This window comes from Protopterus annectens, chromosome 1.part0 (assembly GCF_019279795.1).
Source record: "Protopterus annectens isolate FY-2018-M chromosome 1.part0, PAN1.0, whole genome shotgun sequence".
NCBI classification, from domain to species: Eukaryota; Metazoa; Chordata; order Ceratodontiformes; family Protopteridae; genus Protopterus; species Protopterus annectens.
The window spans coordinates 497,808,809-497,832,447 of record NC_056725.1 but is presented as its reverse complement, the minus strand read 5'-3'; the positions used below and the strand labels follow the sequence as shown (position 1 = coordinate 497,832,447).

At 37.8% G+C, this 23,639-nt stretch overlaps 1 protein-coding gene across 1 annotated transcript in view; it reads right to left on the bottom strand.

The window, feature by feature from the left end:
- Nucleotides 1-23,639, bottom strand: part of LOC122793068 — a 970,692-nt gene that overhangs the window by 350,776 nt on the left and 596,277 nt on the right. Inside the window, exon 15 of the mRNA XM_044060776.1 lies at nucleotides 22,364-22,513. Within this exon, the coding sequence (XP_043916711.1) occupies nucleotides 22,364-22,513 (150 nt within the window). The remainder of the gene's footprint in view (nucleotides 1-22,363; nucleotides 22,514-23,639) is intronic.

The following is a 23,639-nucleotide window of genomic DNA, read 5'->3' as shown; positions in this document are numbered from 1 at the left end:
AAATAGTTCATTTATAAGGAATATATAAAATCAAATGCAACCACTATAGTGTTTCACAGAGTCATAACTCAAAATCTGCTTCATTGTTATGCAACATCAAATATAAACCACAGACACAGACTTTTAGATGAATCAACAACGATACCAGTTAACTGAACATGACTTTTAGAATGTCAAAAGAAGCCTACTATCCTTTGAAATTTTAATAAACCCACATCAGTAAGTATACATTCAGACATATTCAGTTTAAACACAGTCTCTTTATCTATTATACCTGTAACAGCATCTGAAATAAAAATAAAAATAAAAATAGAAAAATCTGATTCTACAAAATTTAAATTTCTAAAGATTGCTATCAGATTAATTACTTTACTCTGTAACCCAGGCCCAACTAACATAACATTTTCCCATCACATTCCTCAGCTTTTAATTCCTAATAACAAAACTTGCAAGTAACTAAAAGCTATCTTAATAACTGCATGTAGAATTAAACAAAAGTTGGAATAAGTAGAAATATTCTTCAAAACTCATTCCATAGACATATTAGGAACTATTCAGTCCTGGGAAAAGGAAGACACACTAAACCTCAGATGTAATTTCCCATGCTTTAACTACATTTTTAATGCTCAGGCACAAAAAAAGCCCTGAGGAACTCTCCTGTTTGGCATCTGCTTCTTAAAAATCCAGGCCAACACAGAGGGACTCTGGTGGACCAAGTTCACTGATAACTGCAAGCTAGAAGTCATTATCAACTCCCCAAGTGATGCAGACATCCTACAAAAGGGCCTCTCTGAGACCATTGACTGGTGTCATTACCATGGCCTTAAGCTTAATGCCAAAAATGCGTTATCGTTCCCTTTGGAAAAAGCTCAGCTCCCATGAATTATCACATGGATGGGAGACCACTAAACACTGAAGGGGCCATAAGGGATCTGGCCACCCAGGTTGACAGCCACCTCATCTTCGGCCACCACATTGCCACTGTGGTCAGAAAGTCCTTCTGCGTGGCACATCTTATAACCAAAGGTTTCGCATCTAGGAAAAAAGAGGTCATCATCCCTCTCTACTCATCCCTCATTAAACCAGTCATTGAATATAATGCCCCATTTGGCATGTACCTGACCAGACACCTACAACAGTTGAAGAGGCCAGAAAAGTACCTCACAAAAGGATCCTAGGCCTTAAACACATGTCCTACATGGACAGACTCAGGAATCTTCAGCTGTTCTCAGTCTCTTATTGTCTACTCAGAGGTGATCTCTGCTTAACTTACAAAGCCATGTCCGAACCAGCCCTACTTGAAACGCTGCACCTAAAGAAATCCCAATCCCTCCATGCCGCAAGCTCCAGAGATCATAACCTCACTACCACAATCTACAGAACATGCTGGAGGGACAGGTTCATCTCCCAAAGACTACCCATACTCTGGAATAAGCTTCCCATTCATGTTAAGCAGAGCACCTCGCTGGCCTTCATCAAGAGAAATCTCAACGAGTGGATGGGTAAAAGAAAGTTCATCCCAGGGATCACTCTAGTTGCCCTACTGGATAGAGGCACTGTGAACTAACATCAGGTGGCATGGTGCCAGGGAAATTTTTGGGGGGCTAGGCTTGTAAAGGCTCCAGGGCCATTAGCCTAGTACACACCTATGAACCTATGAAAGTAAGAGATGTCAAAGGGTTAGCCTCATGTTTAACATCATAAAATAAATGTCTTTTTAGCACGAAAACTGCTAGCCAGACAAAAAAGCAATAATGCATAGCCAGAGTTTGTGAATTTCTGCAATATCAGAAATATCTGAACAAATAAATAACAAAGCAAAGACCACATATTTAAAGATGAAACAATATGCATTATTTATGCAATACTTCAACAATTTCTGAAAACATACTAACAAAGAGTAAAATGCAGTCGTTGTGTTTCTCTAACAATTAATGGGAAGCAAATCTTTGAACCAAAAAGTGGCTAAGAAATATTTGCATCATTTTGTCTAAAGCCATTTAATTTAGGTATACATAAGAATATGCAGCAACATATCATAACTGCTCAAAGCATATTTGGCTTTCCCACCAATTTTCTCAGCTGTAATATCTCTGTATCCAATGGATGGACTGGCTCAGATGGCCTAGGTACAAAGTTTCTTTGCACGCTTAGCACTGTCATTGTAAGTCCATTAAGGGACATTATTAACACCCCACATGCATTTCAATCCTTCTGAGAATTCTGTAAGATTGCACTTGTCACACCCCTTCTCAAAGAAAAAAAATAAATACAATGTGAAATCTTTCAGTCCAATCTCACTTTTTCTCCTTAAGCCAAAATTCTTGGGAAGGATGCTGTGCTATAAGTGAAAGCCTACAGCGAGGCCTCAGTCTTCATCAGCATTGCTTCAGGAAGGGCCAAGACATTACAAATGCCCAAAGCATAGTCCAAACATAAGGACTTAGAAAAGTAACTGTTATTGTCCTTACAGAGCTACCCAGGACCCTTGGTTCAGTGAATCATATAAGGTTGCTACCCAAACAATCAGTCTTTGATTTTATCAGTACAGTATTGAACTAGTTTCATGCTATTTGCAGGACAGATCATTCCACATAATTATTGACATTCCCGGCCACAAATACTAGGTAAAACGTTTGGGGCTTCACAATACTCTGTTCTTGGTCCCTTCCTATTGTTAATGATATAGACATTTTGATCTCATACTATTTACCCTCAGAAATTAGTACAATACTAAATACAGAGTTTTCACAGTCATGTTATTGTTTTAATTGCATGGGTATTTGTGTCACTATGAATAAAATCAAATCTATGTTATTTTCAGCACATAAATAATTAACTATGAAACACTAAACATGACTGACCATGTCTGAAGACTTACTAGAAAAACTGTTGCTTTAATGAATCTGTTTTTAAGTATTGAGGACTATGACTATACCTATCTTCAGTGTTTTCATGTTTATTTGTAATATTTCAAAGCAAATATCTACTTTAATGCCAATCTGTCACACGGTATATCAAACCACAGGAGCATACCAACTTAGCATCATTGTATTTCTGTTAGCAGTGCAAGCTCTGTTCCCATAACCTTATGAGCCATGAGCCAAGATACTTATTGGTACACTGATCTACAAATTGATCAGATCACTGTGGTTCACTTAGATATTATGCATGATCGCTGATATTGATAGGTGGTCACCACAGACCTTCTTTTAAATGCCAAAAGACTAAACTAATGCTCTTTATACTAAAACAATTTAACACTCAAAAAGACAATTTCCATACTGTCTCATCTGACGGGTTTATGTTAAATAGATGAATGCTTAAATGTTAAGTACAACATACTCGAACACTTTTAAGCGAACTTTTATTTAATCGACAACCCAGAATGTCGGAAAACGGAGTTCCGAAATATTTCAGTTGGCCAGCATTGACATATGTGATGTATTACAGAAGGTTCACAAAAAAATGGGTACTCTTTATAGACACAAAAATTTTCTAAGTGATAAAGCAAGAATCACCCTAGCCCAACCCCATCTCTTATCTGCACTATTGTATGCGGCACCAATACTAACCCATATTAGAAAAACAGACCTGGACAAAATCGAGAGCTGTTAACAACAAAATTGCCGAATTTGCCAACAACTCTTCTTTCAGAACCCATCACTGTCATGTACTAACTGACCTTCAATGGCTTGAATTCCCACAATTACTTACCTCCCAACAGCTCACTTATGCTTTTAACATCCTAAACTACCCAAACAAGACTCCATCACTAACACAATTACTAACCCATTACTCTTCCACTCGTCCTCTGTGATCGTCTAATAAACCTCTCCTAAATATCACCACAGCCAACAATACTGCTGGCAAAGCTCTATACTCCCACAAAATAGCCAAATACTGGAATAGTCTCCCCGCCAGCATAGCCACAACTACTACTACACTCACTTCAAAACACTACTCAAAGCACATCTTAGAAAAACCTGGATCTGTCCATGTATAACATAACTATCCACCTGTTATCAACTGGCACTCCTCTCTATTCTCTGTTATGTACCCAAAGTTTCATTTTGGAAAGTGTTGAATTGAATTGTCATACTATGTCTGACCTTGTAAAATATTTTTTTTTCTTATACACTTGTAATATGTAACCTTGTAAAATATATATATTTTTTTTAATACATGTGTAATATGTAACTGTGGGGCTTTTCTCCTTGGGCCTCCACTGAAAATGGACCTGTTCCAGTTGGATTATCCCAGTTAACAAATGTAAAACAAAATAAAATAAAATTACGTCATGTAAGGTACTGCTAGCAGCGCTGTAAGGTGCAGAAAGGGAGAATTTCCCTTTTCTGCACTGACGTGCAGTCTCTGAGTTGGTAATATATATATATATATATATATATATATATATATATATATATATATTTATAAGTAGGGGGTGTGGGGGACTGCACCCCCCACATAAGGGGTGCAGTGGGGCTTGCCCCCCTGTTTGCAATGTTACCATATGTTTTTCTAGTTGTTGTTTTTACGATGTATTGGAAGTTGCTGTTAGTCTGTTTAGTGTTCTGTAGCACTTGGGAGGGGTACGTGGCCAAACAAAACATTTCAAGATTTTATTTTACGATATTCTGGGCTGTCGGTTAAATAAACATTCGCTTAAAAGTGTTTGAGTATATTGTACTCGACATTTTAAGCATTCGTTTATTTAACATAGACCCTCATCTGACAATACAACAAGAGAAACAGTAACAGAAGCAAAATTACATGGACTACTCAGAGAAAATATGACCAACATATTCTGCAAACTATCAAAAACACATGCAAACTCAGTTCCATACATAGAGCAGAACAATATCTTACATTAGTCATAAACAAATCCATAGCTGCAACCTACCTACTCCCATCTCTATTGGAATCACCTTTTTTCACATAGGTTCACAGTTAAGTACTAGGCTAACTGCACCTGCAGGCCATTTTAAGCTTAGCCAATGTTTCACAAAGATGACAATCAAACTCTGTATCTTCTGTCTGTGAGGGAGATGTCTTCACCATTATGCCAACCCCACCCCATACTAATATTGCCCTCAAGTCGAACTCTTTAGTTTGAATTGAAGTTTTTCATTTAAGGATTGGTTACTTCTATTTTGTATCTTATTCTTGTATTATATTTGTTTTGTTTTAAGTTTTCTGTTCCTTTGCAGTTTTAAGTGGCCTTGGCTAAGGTCAGTTAGAAATGTTAGCAAAGGATTCCTTTGCAAACAGTGAATAATATCAGCTAATTAGTGGGAGGAGCTGAGAAATAGCATTCCTCATTTACCTAGAAATATCTCTGTTTAGCTGGAGTGCTTGTTTGGCTTCTTGCTGTACTCTGACAAATGATAAGGACTTCTAGATTGGTGAGTAATGATGTTATATTTAAAGAGGAGTTATTTAAATTGATTGGGATGTTCCTGGACAGAGGATATCCCTTGAAATTACTCCTTAGTGTTAGGAAAGATGTGTTAAGGCAAAGGAATGGTAGATACGCACCTATTTTAACTAGTGGAGTACAATCATGTAATGAACAACAAAAGGGGGATGGTGGTGACTTAAGATGTGTAATGCAATATAATCACAGATCAATTGAATTGTCCAATATATTAAGAGCTGCATGGGAAACGGTTTTGAGTGAAGAGAGTAAGAACATTCTAGGAGCTGGACCAGTGATAGTGTATGGTAGGGGCCAGAATATGAAGAACATCTTCGAAATAACAAATAGGAAGCTGTATAAATCCGTCATGAAAAGGTCGGGATGTGTAATAGTTGTAGATACATTAATGAGGGCACGCGTGTGTGTGTGTAGAAGGGCACAAATATACTATTGGATGTCCTGGGCGTTATGCCTGTTTAACAAAAGAATGTGGTTGAGCATATTGTACTTTATATTTTAAGCATTCGTTTATTTAACATAGACCCTCATCTGACAATACAACAAGAGAAACAGTAACAGAAGCAAAATTACATGGACTACTCATAGAAAATATGACCAACATATTCTGCAAACTATCAAAAACACATGCAAACTCAGTTCCATACATAGAGCAGAACAATATCTTACATTAGTCATAAACAAATACATAGCTGCAACCTACCTACTCCCATCTCTATTGGAATCACATTTTTTCACATAGGTTCACAGTTAAGTACTAGGCTAACTGCACCTGCAGGCCATTTTAAGCTTAGCCAATTTTTCACAAAGATGACAATCAAACTCTATATCTTCTGTCTGTGAGGTAGATGTCTTAACCATTATGCCAACCCCACCCCATACTAATATTGCCCTCAAGTCGAACTCTTTAGTTTGAATTGAAGTTTTTCATTTAAGGATTGGTTACTTCTATTTTGTATCTTATTCTTGTATTATATTTGTTTTGTTTTAAGTTTTCTGTTCCTTTGCAGTTTTAAGTGGCCTTGGCTAAGGTCAGTTAGAAATGTTAGCAAAGGACTCCTTTGCAAACTGTGAATAATATCAGCTAATTAGTGGGAGGAGCTGAGAAATAGCATTCCTCATTTACCTAGAAATATCTCTGTTTAGCTGGAGTGCTTGTTTGGCTTCTTGCTGTACTCTGCCTGAATATTGTTGCATTTTATTTTCTCACCCTCCTGACCAACTGTTGTTGTATTCTTAAACTTGGTGGCTTTTGAGTTCCCCACTCCTACTATAAATGTGATTGTGGACACTCTTCCAAGTTCCATCTCATCAGCTCATTCTACTGAGTACAGAGAAAGATCATTTGGGAAGGCCCACCCCCTTAGTTTCTAAACCTTGAATTACCTTCTGTTTCTTCCCTTTCCACTTAACTTTAAAAAGTTACACTTTATACCGCTGCTTTTACTGTACTTGTGTTTCTTCCTACTTTATTACTTTATTTTGCTTTTGCTGCTTGTTCTCAAAAGTATCCAATTGTATTTATTCTGCTGCATTTATTACTGTTTGTTAGTTGCCTGATTAAATTGTAACTGTTATTCTAAGCCTTTTAGTTTTGATTTAAGCACTTGAGCTTCAGACTAGTTGTTTTACATTAAGAAGGTTTGTGGTCTACACTCTTGTAGGAGAAGAGGGTAGCTGCTGCCCTTTTGAGTTAGTGGTTGCTAGTTGAAGGCTTATTGTGCCTGCTTACTTGATCTGTTTTTTTCTGAAATTGTTGCAGTTTGTTTGCTGTAGGATAAACTAGATTCAGACCTGCTGAATTTAGTTCTGCTTGTATAACTTGAGCCCTAAACCAGGCCATCTTTTGTTGGAGGGGGGTTCCCCTGAATCCTAGTGCCAGGAGTGAGCAGTTAGAATTCATCTAATTGAAAGTTGCTGAAACAGGGCTAAGTTTTGAGCTATTTTATTGGTTAATATGTTTAAATCAGTTTGCTCTCATTTGCTACATAAGCAGCACATTTGCATACGTTTGTGCTTTTTTGCGCATTGCACACTGCCCAGCAGCTGTGGGCACCATTGGGGGTTATAGACACAAAGACTTCTGCCTGCTAATTTTCCCTTAGTACTTTGCTGGTGCTCCATCGATGAGTCCTCGCTATTGTCCCTCACTGACAGGTGATACATTCAGCAAAGGTCCTGAGGTACCAACACAGATCCTACCCACTTCTCCTGTCCTCTACTTCACTTGGTCCTTCCTCTCCCTGTTTTCTGACCACATCAACTTATCTAGCATATCAGACAATTTCCCACAGTTTCTCCAACTAGTCTGGTTGATATGGGTTTCCTGAAGCAATGTAGCAATTGCCTCATGTACACTGACAACCCACTTTTTCTAGTCCACATAAATTCATTATGTGAGAAATGCATCTATAGCAAGAACCTAGAATCCAGGCTCTCTCACTCTCCAGTCAGTTCATCTTGTACTAAGCAGGCTGTCAGCATGCATACCTCACCTTCTGCACCTATCAAACCAACAACACATACACCTACATATGCAGAGGTCCTTACCAGAAGCTTGCCTAAACATCAGAGACCTCCCAAACACAAACACAAATGCAAGCATGATTCACATAATACATCCTCTGCAGAGCATAGTGCACATATTATAATACACACCAGTGTCTCACCAGTCAAGCCGCTAAGGCATAACACAAAAACAAACATCTTAGTCATAGGTAACTCAATTGTGAGACACACAGATGTCCATCTCACCAGGTTGGATAAGGAAAAAGTCATGGCCAGCTGTCTGTCAGGTGCCGGGATCCATCACATCACATATGCACTCAAGTCTCTCAACAACAAGCACTGTTATGACTCTGTCATAGTCCATGTTGGTGCAAATGACTTAAGACATACCTCACTGGACTACATGAAGAGAGACATGACTGAGCTCTCTGATTACGTGCCTCAGGCAGGTATGTCCCTAGCCTTAAGCAACATTTTACCTTCGCTTAGGATGATACCTCAGTACAAACAAAAAAATGATTGACTTCAACAATTGGCTTAGTTTCTGGTGTCATTCAAAGGGGATCCAGTATCCGTCAGCCCGAGATGACATGGTCAATAGACCTTGATGATTTGCCAGAGATGGTCTTCATCTGTCATCCCTGGGATATCAATTACTGGCTAAGGCTCTTGCCACTCCCATAGTGCCTTTTTTAGGCAATGTCACAAGAACAAAATTCCCAACATAAAAATGCCCTCTAAAAACAACCTCTAGGTTATACTGCTAAATGCCAGCTATAGGCCCCCTCAATGAATCAGAACATCCACTCAGCCTACTTGGAGCTACTTGAGTCAATCAAGATACAACCAAACACACTGGTTTGGGGTGACTTTAATTCCTCATCCATTGACTGGGTAAATTATACATGTTCTAAATCACTTGCCCAAAGGCTCCTGGACTTTGTTAACTCCAATGCCCTGGACCAGCTGGATGACACACCCACAAGGGGATCAAGCATTCTGGATCTGGTGCTCACCAACATGGGGGCCGCTGCACCACCTCCAGTGTGTGGCCATCCCTGGTAAAATCTGACCACAAATCAGTCTTGCTAGAAGTAACTGTATCACAAGACCCCCTTAGCACCACCTAGACTAAAAATCTTCTCCAAGGCCAATTACAGCCACTTACGTGACAGCATAAATAGCTTCATAGCCCCCCCCACTGATGGAACAATGCTATGCTGAGTTATACATGAATGCTTTATACAAGCACCTATACAATTGTATTGACCCCGCCAAACCTGATAGAACCAAAACAAGATCTTCAAGGAAAAACAAACCTGCCTGGTAGACAGCTGCCATTAATAGGCTATACAATAGGAGAAAGAAATTACTGTCTAACAGTAGGAAGGAATGATCTCAAAACTGGAAACACTCCCTCTTCAACTTAAACAAGCAAATAAGACTCTGAGTGAAGTCCTCCAAAGGTAACTACAAATCCAAATTAGCTTCCCTAACTAAGAATAACCACAAGGCATTTTTTAGTTACATCCGTAACCTCAAAGGTAAGGCCCAGATTTGCACTGAACTCGTAATTAATGGTACTACATATATAGAACCTGTAGATATAGTAAACCTGCTGGCTAACAGGTTCAATGAAAACTTCACTCCCTTGTCCCCACCACATATACCCCCAAAGCATCCCTGAATACCTGCCCCCCACCTAGTATCTGGAGGAGCAGGTCTTAAACGCCCTCGCCAAGGTCAAAAACAAAGCCTCTATGGGACCAGACAACATTTATTTATTTATGTATTTATTTAACATTTGTTTACCAGGAAAGTCCAACTTGGAACAAAGCCAATTTTCAGTGGAGGCCTGGGGAGATATGTTGCAGACGCATGTCTTTGTAATGTGCATATGCTGCTAAAGAAAGCACATCCTGGGCTGTATTCTACACGGGCTAAAACAGGAATGAGCATCAAAATCGGGTACACTTTTCAATCAGAGCCTAAGCACTGCCTTTGTTCCAGGGGAAAGGAAAACTGCTACCATCATCCCTTTGTACAAAGGCAGTGCATTCACAGACACCGAGAACTATAGACCCATTAGCCTGGCCAGCTTATTAACAAAGATATCAGAAAACTCCAAACACTCGTCCCCACCCAGTTTGGCTTTGTCAAGGGGAGATCATGCACGTTAAATTTGGTGGAATTCTTTGACATAGTCACCAAAGCCCTAGACAAGGGCAAATCTGAGCATACGGCCTACCTAGACTTATCCAAGGCATTTGACGCAATCTCCCCACTCAGGCATCATTGATAAACTCACTCAGCTGGGTATCAACCCATATATTGTCAGGTGGGATGCAACTAGTCTCACCAATATAACTCATATGATCAAAATAGGGGAATCTACCTCCTCCAGCAGACAAGTAAACAGTGGTGTTCCACAGGGGTCGGTTCTGGGACCCCTACTGTTTGGAATCTACATCTCTGGAGTATAGGCTAAAATGAAAGGACTATGGCTGACAAAGTTTGCTGATGACTGCAAACTGGGAATGATCATTGAAACCCCTAGCGAAGTCAACATCCTGCAAGAAGGTCTTATGCAGACTAATGACTGGTGCCAAAGTCATGGTCTTAAGCTTAATGCAAACAAATGCATTATCATCTCCTTCAGCAAGGGTAATGTTCCTGCAAACTACCACATCAATAACAATGCCCTATGTACACAGTCAGAGGTGAGAGATCTGGGCACACAGGTCAACAGCTGCCTTAATTTGGATCACCATGTCTCCACAGTGGTAAGAAGGGCATTTGATATTGCTCACCTCATAAGTAATGACATTGCCTCCAGAATAAAAAGAGATTATAAGCCCCTGTACTTGTTCCTCTTCATGTCAATAATAAAGTACACTGCTCCCTTTGGTATGTTCCTTTTGAAACACCTGCAGCAATTGGAGAGACCATAAAAGTCCCTTACAAAGAAAATTTAGGATCTTAAAGATATGCCTTATGTGGACAGAATGAAATCATTGTCATGTTACTCTGTGTCATACAGACTGCTCAGAGGTGACCTGTGCCTTGATATAGAGCAATCTCTGACCCAGCTTTAATGGAAATGCTGCACATTTGTGAGTAAAATGACACATGGGTCACTCATTCAAAGGACCTTAACCTGGTATGTGACATCAACAGAACTTGTTGGAGAGACAGATTTGTCTCACAGATTTTGACCCACCTTTGGAACAAGCTTTCTATTCATGTTAAAGAAAACCCCTTGTTGACCCTATTTAAATGTAATTTGGATGACTGGAGGCTAACTGGAAATTCACCCAGGGGGTTCCACCTGTGCCCCTCTTGGACTGGGGCAATAGGTGCTGATTTTAGCATCTGCTTGAACCAGACACCCTTGGAACACAAGTTGATGGGCTAGGCTTGTAAAGGTCCTAGGGCCATTAGCCTCGTCAATGCTTGCTATAATAAAATAGATAAACCTGCTGCATATTCACCTCATAAAACCTATAACTGCCCAGGCCTAAAAAACAAAAACAAGTTAAAACTTCCAAATCAACTGAACTACTCACAACTTATGTCTGCTGGCAAACTAATCTACCGGCCAAGCAGTTGCTTCTCTCCAAAAATGTATTAAAAGCATACAGCAGCAGCAAAACACTGCGCCCAAATAACAAACCTCTGCTAGCTGTTATCAACCCGAAAACCTGTGCTGGAAACTCACTCTGTTCTTACTATGTTTCAAAACTATGGAACTGTATACCACTACAGTTAAAACTTACAGAAAAGAACAAAGTGCTTTAAAAGTCTCATAAAACATCATCTGCAAAACACCTGGCTCTGTTCTTGCTGTACACTCTGTTAATCTCCTATCCTGAAATAATCTTCATGCTGTAATAACCTTTGTCAAAGCCCTGGTTCTTTTTTATTATGTTTCCCATATGGTGCATATTTCACTTTCATATCTCCTGCTACATTTAATTGAATCTATTTCACTAAGTGTTCGTAGTTACTTTTTTCCTCTTTCCTTTCCTCCATGCACCACCCCTTACTAATTCAGTCCAAATGCTGTGTCATCTCTCACTACTTATCTTTCCTTTATTCTGCTATAAGCGTCTTCTCTAGAGTTGCAATGTGTATGGCGCAAACTCTATCGGTAAAGACATGTTACACCTAACTAATCATGCTTAATTGATTGTAAACAAGATGAAATCTTTTGTACAATGTAAACATATAAATATACTGTATATTATTTATGTATGTGACCATGGAGCTTTTCTGTCTGGGCCCCTGCTAAAAAAGGATATTTCCCAGTCAAGACTAATAAATAAATATTTTACCAAGTTATTTAACAGAATGATACTACAGCGTGTTAATTTGCAACAAAGAAAGCAATCTTATTGTGTACAAACTATACACAAAGTTAATACACTGATGTTGATATCAGAAAATGCATATGAGTTTGCAATACTATAAATAAATTGAATGCTATAATATGAATAATGAAATCAGTGGGTCAGTGTTGTTAGAACTGTATTAATTGTTATAACTGTATTGCACTTAAGAACTGAAAGAAAGGGGATAAACATGGATTTGTATGAAAAACACATCATATCTGGGATAAGCAGGGGAAGGGGAGGTGATGGAAGTGAATTTGGCAATATTATGTAAATGTTGAGTGAAGGAAGAAATTCATTTAGCTATGGTGTGGCAATGCATTTCGAGTGGCTCTGCCTTTTGCAGGAGCGATAAGGTTGTGTCTCAGTTCCTTGACATCTTCATAGTTGTTACTAATCCCAGTGAGACCATCCCATCGTGCTGCTTCTATAAAACAAAATGTATGATCTGCACATCGGAAGGATCTTAACATTCCCTGTGTCACTACAGCTCTGCTGGAGTAAGTCCTTTTGGAAGATAAAGAGTTTTATTAATAGTTAGCTTAAAACTGATTTGCTACATATATATTTTCAAGCTTAAGCATTTTAAAGTTTAGATGTAGGGGTAGAATATTTTTCAACTTCTTGGATAAGAAGCTACTAGGTTCGTTTGTGTGCATTATTGTGGTTGTAAGACTTAGAGGACAGGAGGTTGAACCTTCAGATCTTATTAGACAGGATCTGAAGGGCCTGCTGACTTTTGGAGAAAATGTAGACAATAAGGGGAAGAGTATACTGAAGCGAAGGCTGTAAAGTACCTCAACTGATGGTGGGACTTGCTTCAGGGGTGAGGAATCTGGAGAGTTTGCAACAACAAAGCCTGGGCAGTGGAAAGATCGAGCTGTCTTATTATGCTTGTCATTCAAGGTGAGACAGGTGCTGATAAGAGGAACGAGTCGTGTGCTACCAGAAAGAGTTCATGATTAACTATTATTAGGCCAGGAAAAAATACTAAGTTCAGAACTTTGTTCTGTTTTAGTGACTTGACAGGAAGCCAAGGACTGAAAGAAAACATGATCATAAAAGTAAGGAATGATGCTGAAGAAGGAGATGTTAGAAGGAAGACGGTTATTCAAAACAAATAAAGAGGGAATGGCCTAGGAGTAATTTGTATTAAACAGCTGAAGGTATAGTAGCTGGTGAAGATTAACCTAATTTTGCTTTAAAGGATTTACAAGAAATATAGGATCTGAACCAATGACTCTGGGAATAAAGTCCACTGAGCAAGGGGCATGTCTGGGATGATTGTGACTGGCCACATCAAAGCCATGGAAATGTCAGCAAACAGAGCACCAGAGCCAGTTCTGTGGTGCAGAAAGATAAAGTCCAAATAGTACAACGTCTGCGAGTGGGGTAGCTGCCTCACTCGCAGAGGTTGTACTATTTGGAGTTTCCTGTTTCTTCTCTGCGGTTGGCCTGTGGCACCTTCTGCAGTTTTAACTGCACTATTGGATTTATATATCTTTTGGACCTGTCTTTGGTTGAGTTCACCTATTTGGAAATGTAACTTGCTGTTTGCAGTTTTTAAACAACCTCAGGTACTTTCCATTTTTTCTCATGAGCTATGTAATTTCAAGACTTTTATGTTTGGCCTGCCTGCCTTGACTGGATTATTATTTGTTAACTGCCTTTACCACAAACAAAGATGCTTCGTGGCTCATTTGTTGGCGTCTCTCTCTTCATTGCTTTTTGGCTTAGTTGCTGCACATTTCTCTTCATTTGTTCCAGCAGAGGGAAGTTTAAGAGACTATATTTTTGAGGTTGCCTGTTCTTTTTTCGAAGTTCACAACAAACTGATGTGTGTTTTTTCAACCAAGCAACACCATTTAGATGTTCGCCATCAGCAAGACATCATTAAGTACTGGTTTTCTTAAACTCTTTTTGTTAACCACTGGGGAGTGTTTTCAGAAGATTTGAATGCATCTGCTGACTTTGGTTTTTTGTTTTCTTGTCTTTACAATAAGACAATCTTTACATGGACTTTTATTAACAAGTTAATATGTTTTTTCTTTATGCTGGGCAAAGTATTGTTCATTGTGAACCATATGAATATTTCCGTCAATTGTATTTCGTTAAATATTAATAGTTTAACGGATTGGTTTACACAGTATACACATTACTTTATTTATAATATTCAGCATATTGGGGACCAACATTTTATTTTAAAGATGGTGTTATACTTCATGTTTATTCTTAAATATTTAGGGTGAGTTAAATGAAAGTTTTTAGGTAACAACAGCTTATTATGTGCCTTTGTTAACCAAACAGTTCTACCCCCCCCCTTTTTTTGCTATACTGAAGCACATTTTTGGATATATACCAATATACAACTGCCTATAGTGGTTTATATGTTATTCTCTTGGTCACCACATTTTTTATAGTTTATGTGCTTCGGCATTACAATCCAAATATAGATATTTGGCTATACTCTTAGCTAGATAAGGTTAATATTTGACTTTTTACTCAACATACGTTGAGCTCAGTTTATATTCATAGGGTGTTTTCAATAATTGCATTTTCTTGGGTAACACCCACAACTGAAGCTTAAAATTTACATGTTTTTTATTGACAATGGGTATCCTTCTAGTTGGTGGTGTTTTGTATCATTAGTTATACGGCATTTGTGTTTTTCACTGTTGTTATGATAAGCTGTGCTTAGTTCATATTATATTTCAACATTCATATTATTTGAACTGATGTCTTTAGTATTTTTAACATATTAGGTAGATGGCTTATTTCTATCCAAAATTGATAATCTGGGGAGCTGGGTGTCTTATAGTTGGCAACAATACATTTATGCCTTTGTTATGTTACTAGGGCTCACACAAGATATACAAATCACGATTGTGTTTAACACCAGGTCTGACATTTCTTTATAGCAATTCAAGTAATAGGTGTTGTTTCCACCTTCTTTGATATGGAGGTGGTGTGAGTCCTTATTAATATGATTTTTGATGGCATATTCACTGGTTTCCTATACATCCTTGTCACGCCTTGCTTTTATGTTATTTTCTTGTTTTAATAGTAAGCTCAGCATTAATGTCAATATTGGTCCCATTAAGTTTTATTGGGCTCAATAGTGGACAATCTTGCTGTTAGACATTTGTTAATATCAAACCATTTTTATATGGTCTCTGATGACCGTCACTTTTGCTTGGCCTCACTTTTTTGAACTGCTACATCGGGATTGTTTTATTGTTGTATGACTCTATAACATCAGAATCAATCTCTACACATTTTTCTATTATTTTTTAGATTTTCATTCCATATTAGTTTGAGCTATTGTACACTTGGCCTAATACTACAATTGTGCATTAATTAGAATTTTTTATACATTTCCACATTACGGGCCTTTCAATCTATTTAAGATTATCATCAGTAAGATTTGAGATCTCGTTTTTTCAGCCTGTTGTCAAATATTATTCCAACTATCATTTTGAGTAAGGAGCCATATGATGCTTCGGACCTAAGGCTTATTGGTTCAGACAGGACCGGCAATAGACCCAATCCAGGTGAATAGTCCCTTTGGGAATATTTTCACATTTACTTATGTCAGCTATAATATTATATTGGTCTGCTGCTTATTGATCCTATGCTGAACCGGCTCAGGTCTATTTAACTTTGGTATTATTTTGGACAGCGGTCTTCATTAATATATTTAAACATGGAATTACATCATTTAATAAATGGGCTGTCTTCTGACAGAGACGATCTTTCTGTTTTTGGAATTGGTCCCCTTGGTGAAAAGTTGGATGACCTTGGCAACACAGGCCTTGATGAAAATTGTGTAAACATTTTTTCAAATCTTAACAAACATATGAGATCTTTGAGAAATAACGTTTGGCATTACAAACTTTTTCGTGAATATTTACTCAAAGGCATCACTCCACGAGGGTTACAAGTACGTACCCAACCATTGGTTAATTCCCCTGATGATCTTCTATTGAAACAATGGAATGAAATTCAACAAGAGACAACCTTGAAATTCATTGAAGTACTAGCAAATTTCCACAATAGAGTCATTGAACAAGGAATTAAATCCATTTCTTCTCTTAGTGACAAGGGCAAGCAATTTGAGGGTCAGACCATATATACAAATAGTATCAAGAACATAAGCAAGGAACTTATGACATTGGAATCACAGCTTAAGGATAGGAAAAAGAAAAAGTTCCAAAGGGATTTAGATGATTATACCAGAGGGGATCCCTTCAATTTTACAAACAAAAACAAACATGTATGATTTTCTCCTTCGAATCGTACCTATCCCAAGAGGAAACAGACTAAATCTATCCTCAAGAAAGGCACATATAACTATACTGGCACTTCAGCTGATAAATATTCATCCTCATGTCTTGACACTGATTCAGGGGGTGCCACAGGCTCACCAGTATCCAAGAGAAGAAATTCTGTCACCTCACAGGATTTACACGTAGGAGGAGGGGGGGCAGGAAACATAAAAGATGTGGACAACATGGAAATGCTATTAGAGAAATTTGTGATCAAACAACCACTGTAAACATCACTAATATTTCATCACATGTCCTCTCCTCCTCTGAAATTGACATTTTTAATAAAGGATTATCATTCATCCCTGTTTTTTTTGTTCCTGAAGAAAGTTTTGTTCAAGATATTGTTTCATTTTGTAGAAATCTTAACCTTAAACTATTTTTCCAGGAACAAGAACCAATGATCTCTGATGAATTTAAATACCATAGGTCTTCGTTCATGCCACCCATGAATCATCAAGTTTACATGTTTCAACAAGCCATTATCAAAGATCTACATTTTCAGTTTAGATCAATTCCACCATTACCTAATAATGTTTCCAAAATTTGCATGGGAAATATCAACACATTGGCAAACAATCACAATCTAGTCATAATTGGTGCTGACAAAGGTGGTTCTATAGTGATTCAGGATACATTACAATATGATCATGAAGCACTGAACCAATTATCCAATGCACGCTATTACTAGGAACTCACCATTGATCCAGCACCAGTATTCAAGGAACAGATTGATTCTTTCCTTAGTTTAGCTGTTGCAGAAGGTATCATCAATCAAAACACACAGCATCAACTCACCATTGCCAACCCTTGTCCACAATACATTTATTTCCTACCTAAAATACACAAGGACCTTCAACACCCAGCGGCAGACCCATTGTTTCAGGTAGAAATTCATTAACAGAACCATTATCTCTATTCCTTACCAAATTTCTTAAGCCCCTTTTACAATGTGTCCGTTCTAGAATTCAAAATACCACGGAATTTTTACAGATTATCTCTGATACACAGCTTGAGCCCGACTGGTTACTTTGCACATTGGATGTAAAATCATTATATACCAACATACCACATTGGGCTGGCCTAGAGGCGTTGGAATACTGGCTCAACAAAATTGAAATATACAAGCCAGGTTTCAACACCCTTTTGTTGTGTTTAACAGAACATGTTTTAACAAAAAATGTGTTTTTTTACAAAGACAAATGCTATTTACAAACCAAGAGGACAGCTATGGGTGCATCTTTTGCACCCATATATACCGATTTGTTCATGGCATACTTTGAAGAACAGGTTATTTACAACAACGATCATAACATTTACATGGTTGAAATGGACATTTGGCGCAGATATTTGGATGACTGCTGGTTGGTATGGAGAGCAAATAAAGAATGCCTTTCGGAATTTGTTTCTTATTTGAATGAAAATAAATGGGGGATTGAATTTTCTGTCAGCTATGATAGAGATAAAATTATTTTCTTAGATGTATTGGTTTGCCGTGCATCTGATCATATGCTGACTACAGAAATTCATCGTAAATTCCCCCAAAATAATTCACTTCTCCATGCAACCAGCTTTCATCCTCCTCACATCTGCAAAAACATTCCCAAATCACAGTTCATGCACATTAAATGCATTTGTTTTGATCAGCACACTTATAGACACTTCAGAGATGATTTAGTACATCGATTCCATGACCGTGGATATAAAATGGGTCATCTATTACATACCAAACACACAGCTGACCAGATGGAATGCACTGAATTGCTTCATTACAAAACTAGACACAAATCACCTTCAGTAACACCTAGATTTATCACCACATATGGTCAGAATACCAACATATTGATGCAAATTGTTCAACATAATTGGAACATATTAACATGTGAACCTAGACTTCAGGACATTCTTGGAGACAGATGTTCATTTTCCTTTCGGAAAGGCAAAAATCTATCTGCCTTTTTTAATCACTTTAAACATCTTGAGAAGAAAGGTACCAAAAGTATCCAGACCACATTATCAGTGGATCCATTAATTGGTTGCTTCCCTTGTGGACACTGTATCTATTGTAACATCATACTCAAAACCACCAGTTTCAGCAGTCAAAACACCCCTCAAGTATTCAATATAACATTTTTTTCTAACTGCTTCTCAGATTTGGTCATTTATTTCGCCAAATGCACATGTCCTGCATTCTATATTGGCCAAACCTCCAGACCCTTGAAGCTTCGAATCTCTGAACACTTTAGTGATATCAGACACAAGAGAGACACCAATGCTTTATATAAACATTCTTTGGTACATCCAAAGGCTATTTTTAGTTTTACCATTATTGATAAAATTAGAAGATCCATGCATAACAAATCAGGTTGGCATAATTTACTAAATTCAATGGAGAAAAAATGGATTATTAAACTTGATGGGCTCTTTAGGCCAGGTCTGAATGAGCATATGTAATTAAGCACATGACTCACTTGAGTGTTTAAATACAGGTTCTTTTTTGTTGTTTTTTAAACACTGAAGAGGGCTTTGTTAAATATTTGCCGAAACCGGTCTGTTTTTCAAGAACCTCAATCAATAAATTTATTTTTAAGGTGCCTTGTATGCTGGTCCTATTTCCTTTTTGGTAGAAAGATAAAGTCCTAACTATGGCCTAGGCAGCTTGGATTCTGTTAGCATCTAGGGCATCTGAGGAACTGACAGGGAGGGATGGAGTGAGTTTGCCAATGATGCTCCATGAGGGGAGGTGTAATCCAATGAGCAGAGAAGGCCTTGGATGAAATTGCCAAATGCAGGGGGAGTGGGGGCAGGGAAAGGGTAAGTCATAAAGAAAGAAAACTGCCTCCTTCAAAACTATATATATATATATATATATGTATATATATATATATATATATATATATTTTTTTTTTTAGTTCTGTCTGGGTACTAAATCTGATTCTGTTTAGTGTAAATCTCTTGTATTGTTTTCATTTATTTTGTAACTAACTTGTAACAAAGGCCCTTCTGCTCTAGTTCATTTGCCTATTACTACATACATAAATATATATATATATATATATATATATATATATATATATATTATAGAACACCGACAGCCCAAAACACCATCACCCATATGGCCGACGCCATATGGTCTACAATCACAATATCGACAGCATCAGAACGTCACAAAAAAGGAAGATAAAATTTCCTTTTTTGTGCTAGCAGGGGGCTCTGCCCCCTGCACCCCCCGTGTGGGGCTCCACCACCCCATACCTTTAATATACCAACTCCAAGATCACACTACAGTGCAAGAATGGAAATTTTTCCATTCCGCACTATTGGGAGATAGCATTTTCCCATTGTCGATATTCTGAACGTCGACCATATGGCATCGGCCATATGGGTGTTGGTGTTGTGAACTGTCAGCATTCTGTATGGGACCCATATATATATATATATATATATATATATATATATATATATATATACATATACATATATATATATATATATATATATATATATATATACATAATAAACATAGGATGGAGTGTCTCTTTTAGGATTATATTTGGAAGGTTTCATATCTGACACAGATCACTTCAGGTGAGGGAAATTTAACACACTTTGACCCACAGATATGATGAGCTTTTATATTACTAGAATTAAAATGGAAGATTTTATAGCATAATTTACTTTAAAACCTTACTATCATGATAGCTTCCCAAAATTTTTAAATGACTGTGGCCTTGCATATCATAGGATCATACTGTAGCCTGTGGATTGTTAGTAAATGGTAGTATGGTTTTGGAAAGGGGCACAGTTCCAAAATAAATTTACTGTCTTTCGCCATCAGCTTCAGAGCAATGGGAGTTGGGAAATTAACTGGAACAGTTTTTGTGCAGCTTTCCAACCCCATTTATTCATATTTTATCCCCCCATATTCACACATATGTCAACTATGTGTTTATCTCCAATGATTTGTTATATTATGGTGGTCATCCATAGATAAGTAAATGGTGTGTATGGATTCCTCCTCGTTGTGGCTGCATGTGTCCCCTCATGTATACAAGAGCCTGCTGCACATTATCTCATACTGCATTTTTTTTAAAAGGTGTGCATGCTTCCAGAAATACTTCATTAAAGACTACAACCCTAACCCAACTTGGCAGAGCCAATAACATCTCCAGCCTACTTACAGCATACTGTGTATCTGTTCCACAGCAGATGGCAGCATTATAGCACATTGGGCTGCCTTTCTTCCCCCAAAATGAGTGAACCTGCATTGACCACTCACTCCTACCCTCCTCATCTCCAGTTTCTAAGTTGCTAGTCAGGCCTAGATTGGCTAACTCACAGACAAGGCTTTAGCTCTCTGGTGTTCAAAGCTAGCTGGTCTACCCTAAGCCTTTGACTCAGGTAATTATTCAAAATTATTAAGCTTGACTACTACCATATGGTCTTTATGAAACAACTAAGACAATTTGAAATCTATTTAAACAGGTAAGCATTCTTTGTTGTTTCCAAATGCTGCCACAACAATAACGGTCAAGTATTGTAAGGCTTTGTCCTTAGTCCCCAGTTATTACAATTTTCATTAATTCCCTAACATTTTCTCTTCTGAATCTCAGAAAACGTCTATATGCTGATGTTATGGTCATTCAGGCCACAAGCAGCACATCATCACATATCTGCAGGAAACTAAACAGTGACTTGAAAAGGTATCTCAAATGACTCTACAAGTCAACCTGGTTAAGGGCAAATTCACTTGTTTGTTACCAGAAACATCTCAGCACCATTGAAAGCAGCTAAGCTATAAATCGGCCAGATGGAAGTTGTTCTGGAACAATTAAAACTTACAGATACTTGTGGATTTGTTACACAGATAGCACCATATAAGAGACTTCAGATCTTTCCATCTGTAAAATGATCAAAAAAGTTAACCAAAACACTCAGTAGATGGTTCTTAATTTACGGCCCCTGTTACATTAAATAAAGTTCATGACTTACTGAAGGAGCATTATCTTTTGTAATCATTCTTAGCCTATTAGTAGAAGAATACTATAGTTAACAGCTATAACTTCACTTTTTCAGACGAAGTTCTACAAACAGGTCAATCATGTGCAACCTGAAGCATAGCAAGAATCGGATGCCCTCTCCACGTACAAATCATGTAACACACACACACACACACACACACACACACACACACATATACACACACACACACACACACACACACACACACACACACACACACACACACACACACACACACACACACACACATACACACAATGTTTTTATTGTTCATATAGCAAGAATAGTATGATAGTTTTTTGTTTCTCTTTGATTTGCCTACTATAAATAAATCTTAATATGCAGTTAGACAGACAGATCTGTTAAATACACAGACAGACAGATATATATAGCACAATAAACAGACAGGTTTAGCTCAGCAGGCAAGTTTCTTGTATATGTATTGTTCATAATTTAAAAGTATGGCTCTGAAGTTTATACAAGCAACCATGCAGGTATATTGTGTAATGAGTGACAACTGCTTAGAAATTATAGTGTGGGACATATAGGTGCCAAAAGCACTGTGCAGTTTATCATTTGTCACAAAAAGCTTTTATTACAACTTTCCATTTATATATAACCACAATAACAAAACCAGAAGCATTGTTTGCTCAGTAGTCCTATACTATGCTTCACTTTACCATTCGAACTGCTTCAATCCGTGTCCTGTTAGATATGATTTCTTCCTCTAGTGTAGCCTGGCCACGCTTGGCTTCCTCCATGCCCTTTAAGGTTTCCATGCGACACATTTGTGTTGTCAGAGCAATATTCTGCTTCAGCCATGACAAAGCCTGAAATATGAAGGAGGAAAGAACAACACATGGTTGTGTACCACCCCATCAATCAAATGTAAAATAAAGAAAGAAACATCTTCAAGTGTTTGATTTATTTTGTCACGTAGCTATCACATACTTGATAAATAAAATTCCTGTACCTAAATATGATTATTAGAATAAAAAAAGAAGTCTGGCTTTTCTGTCAGTGACTAAAACGTACATAATGTCATACTAATTTTGCATCTACAAGGCTATTACAAACTAAACATGTTGATTCTGTTGCATAGTGACCGACCTTTCACCCTGCATTTCAGGAAGAAGCATCACTTGACTAAAGATTTCCTAACGTTTGCCAATGACTAGTTAGGGATCAGTGACTAGTTAGGGATTTTCCCTGGTGTCTTGGTCAAACATTCCCTTGTGAGTATAAGCAGATCTCCCGCGGGAAAGGCCATAGTTCTAATTGGATTTATCCAGTCAACAAAATGAAATAAATAAAATGTAGACATCTTATAAAGAACCTAAAACAAGAGAGGTATGCGTACTATACCTGAATCCTCTCATACATTTATTACTTATGCAGTTACACTTTTTTGAATGGTTTATAATTAGGACTACTGCCATCATTATGTTACCTCTTCCCTCATGTCTATCCCCCAAACATTTTCTAGCTTCCTCTACTCTCACATTCCAAACAAAATGGCTTCAAAGGATTAGATCAAAATGATGTCATCTCTTAGGGAAAAAAGAAAACAAAATCAGAATTACATGTATTCTACTTCTTCACCCCCACAGTTATCCATGCTTAGTGTCTGGCCTAAAGCTTTCATCTTTGGTTTATCAATTTGATTTGTAAGCTTTCTTCTTACCTACTGTGACAGCTTTGTTCATGTCACTTCCTTTTGGCCTTTCCATCATCGACCATCTCTGCAGCTGTTACCTTCTTCTGCCCATCTCTGCTATCCCTCTGCTCTTCCTGTCTCCTTGCTGATCTCATACAGTTCATTCAATTCAGTCCACACACTACCTCATTTAGCACTGTGAGCTATCATGGAGTATTTCCTATTAAAGACCCACCTTTCACATGTCTAGCTTTGAGGCCAGTTCTTTTCTGTTTAATGCCATTTGTTCCATCTGCTCC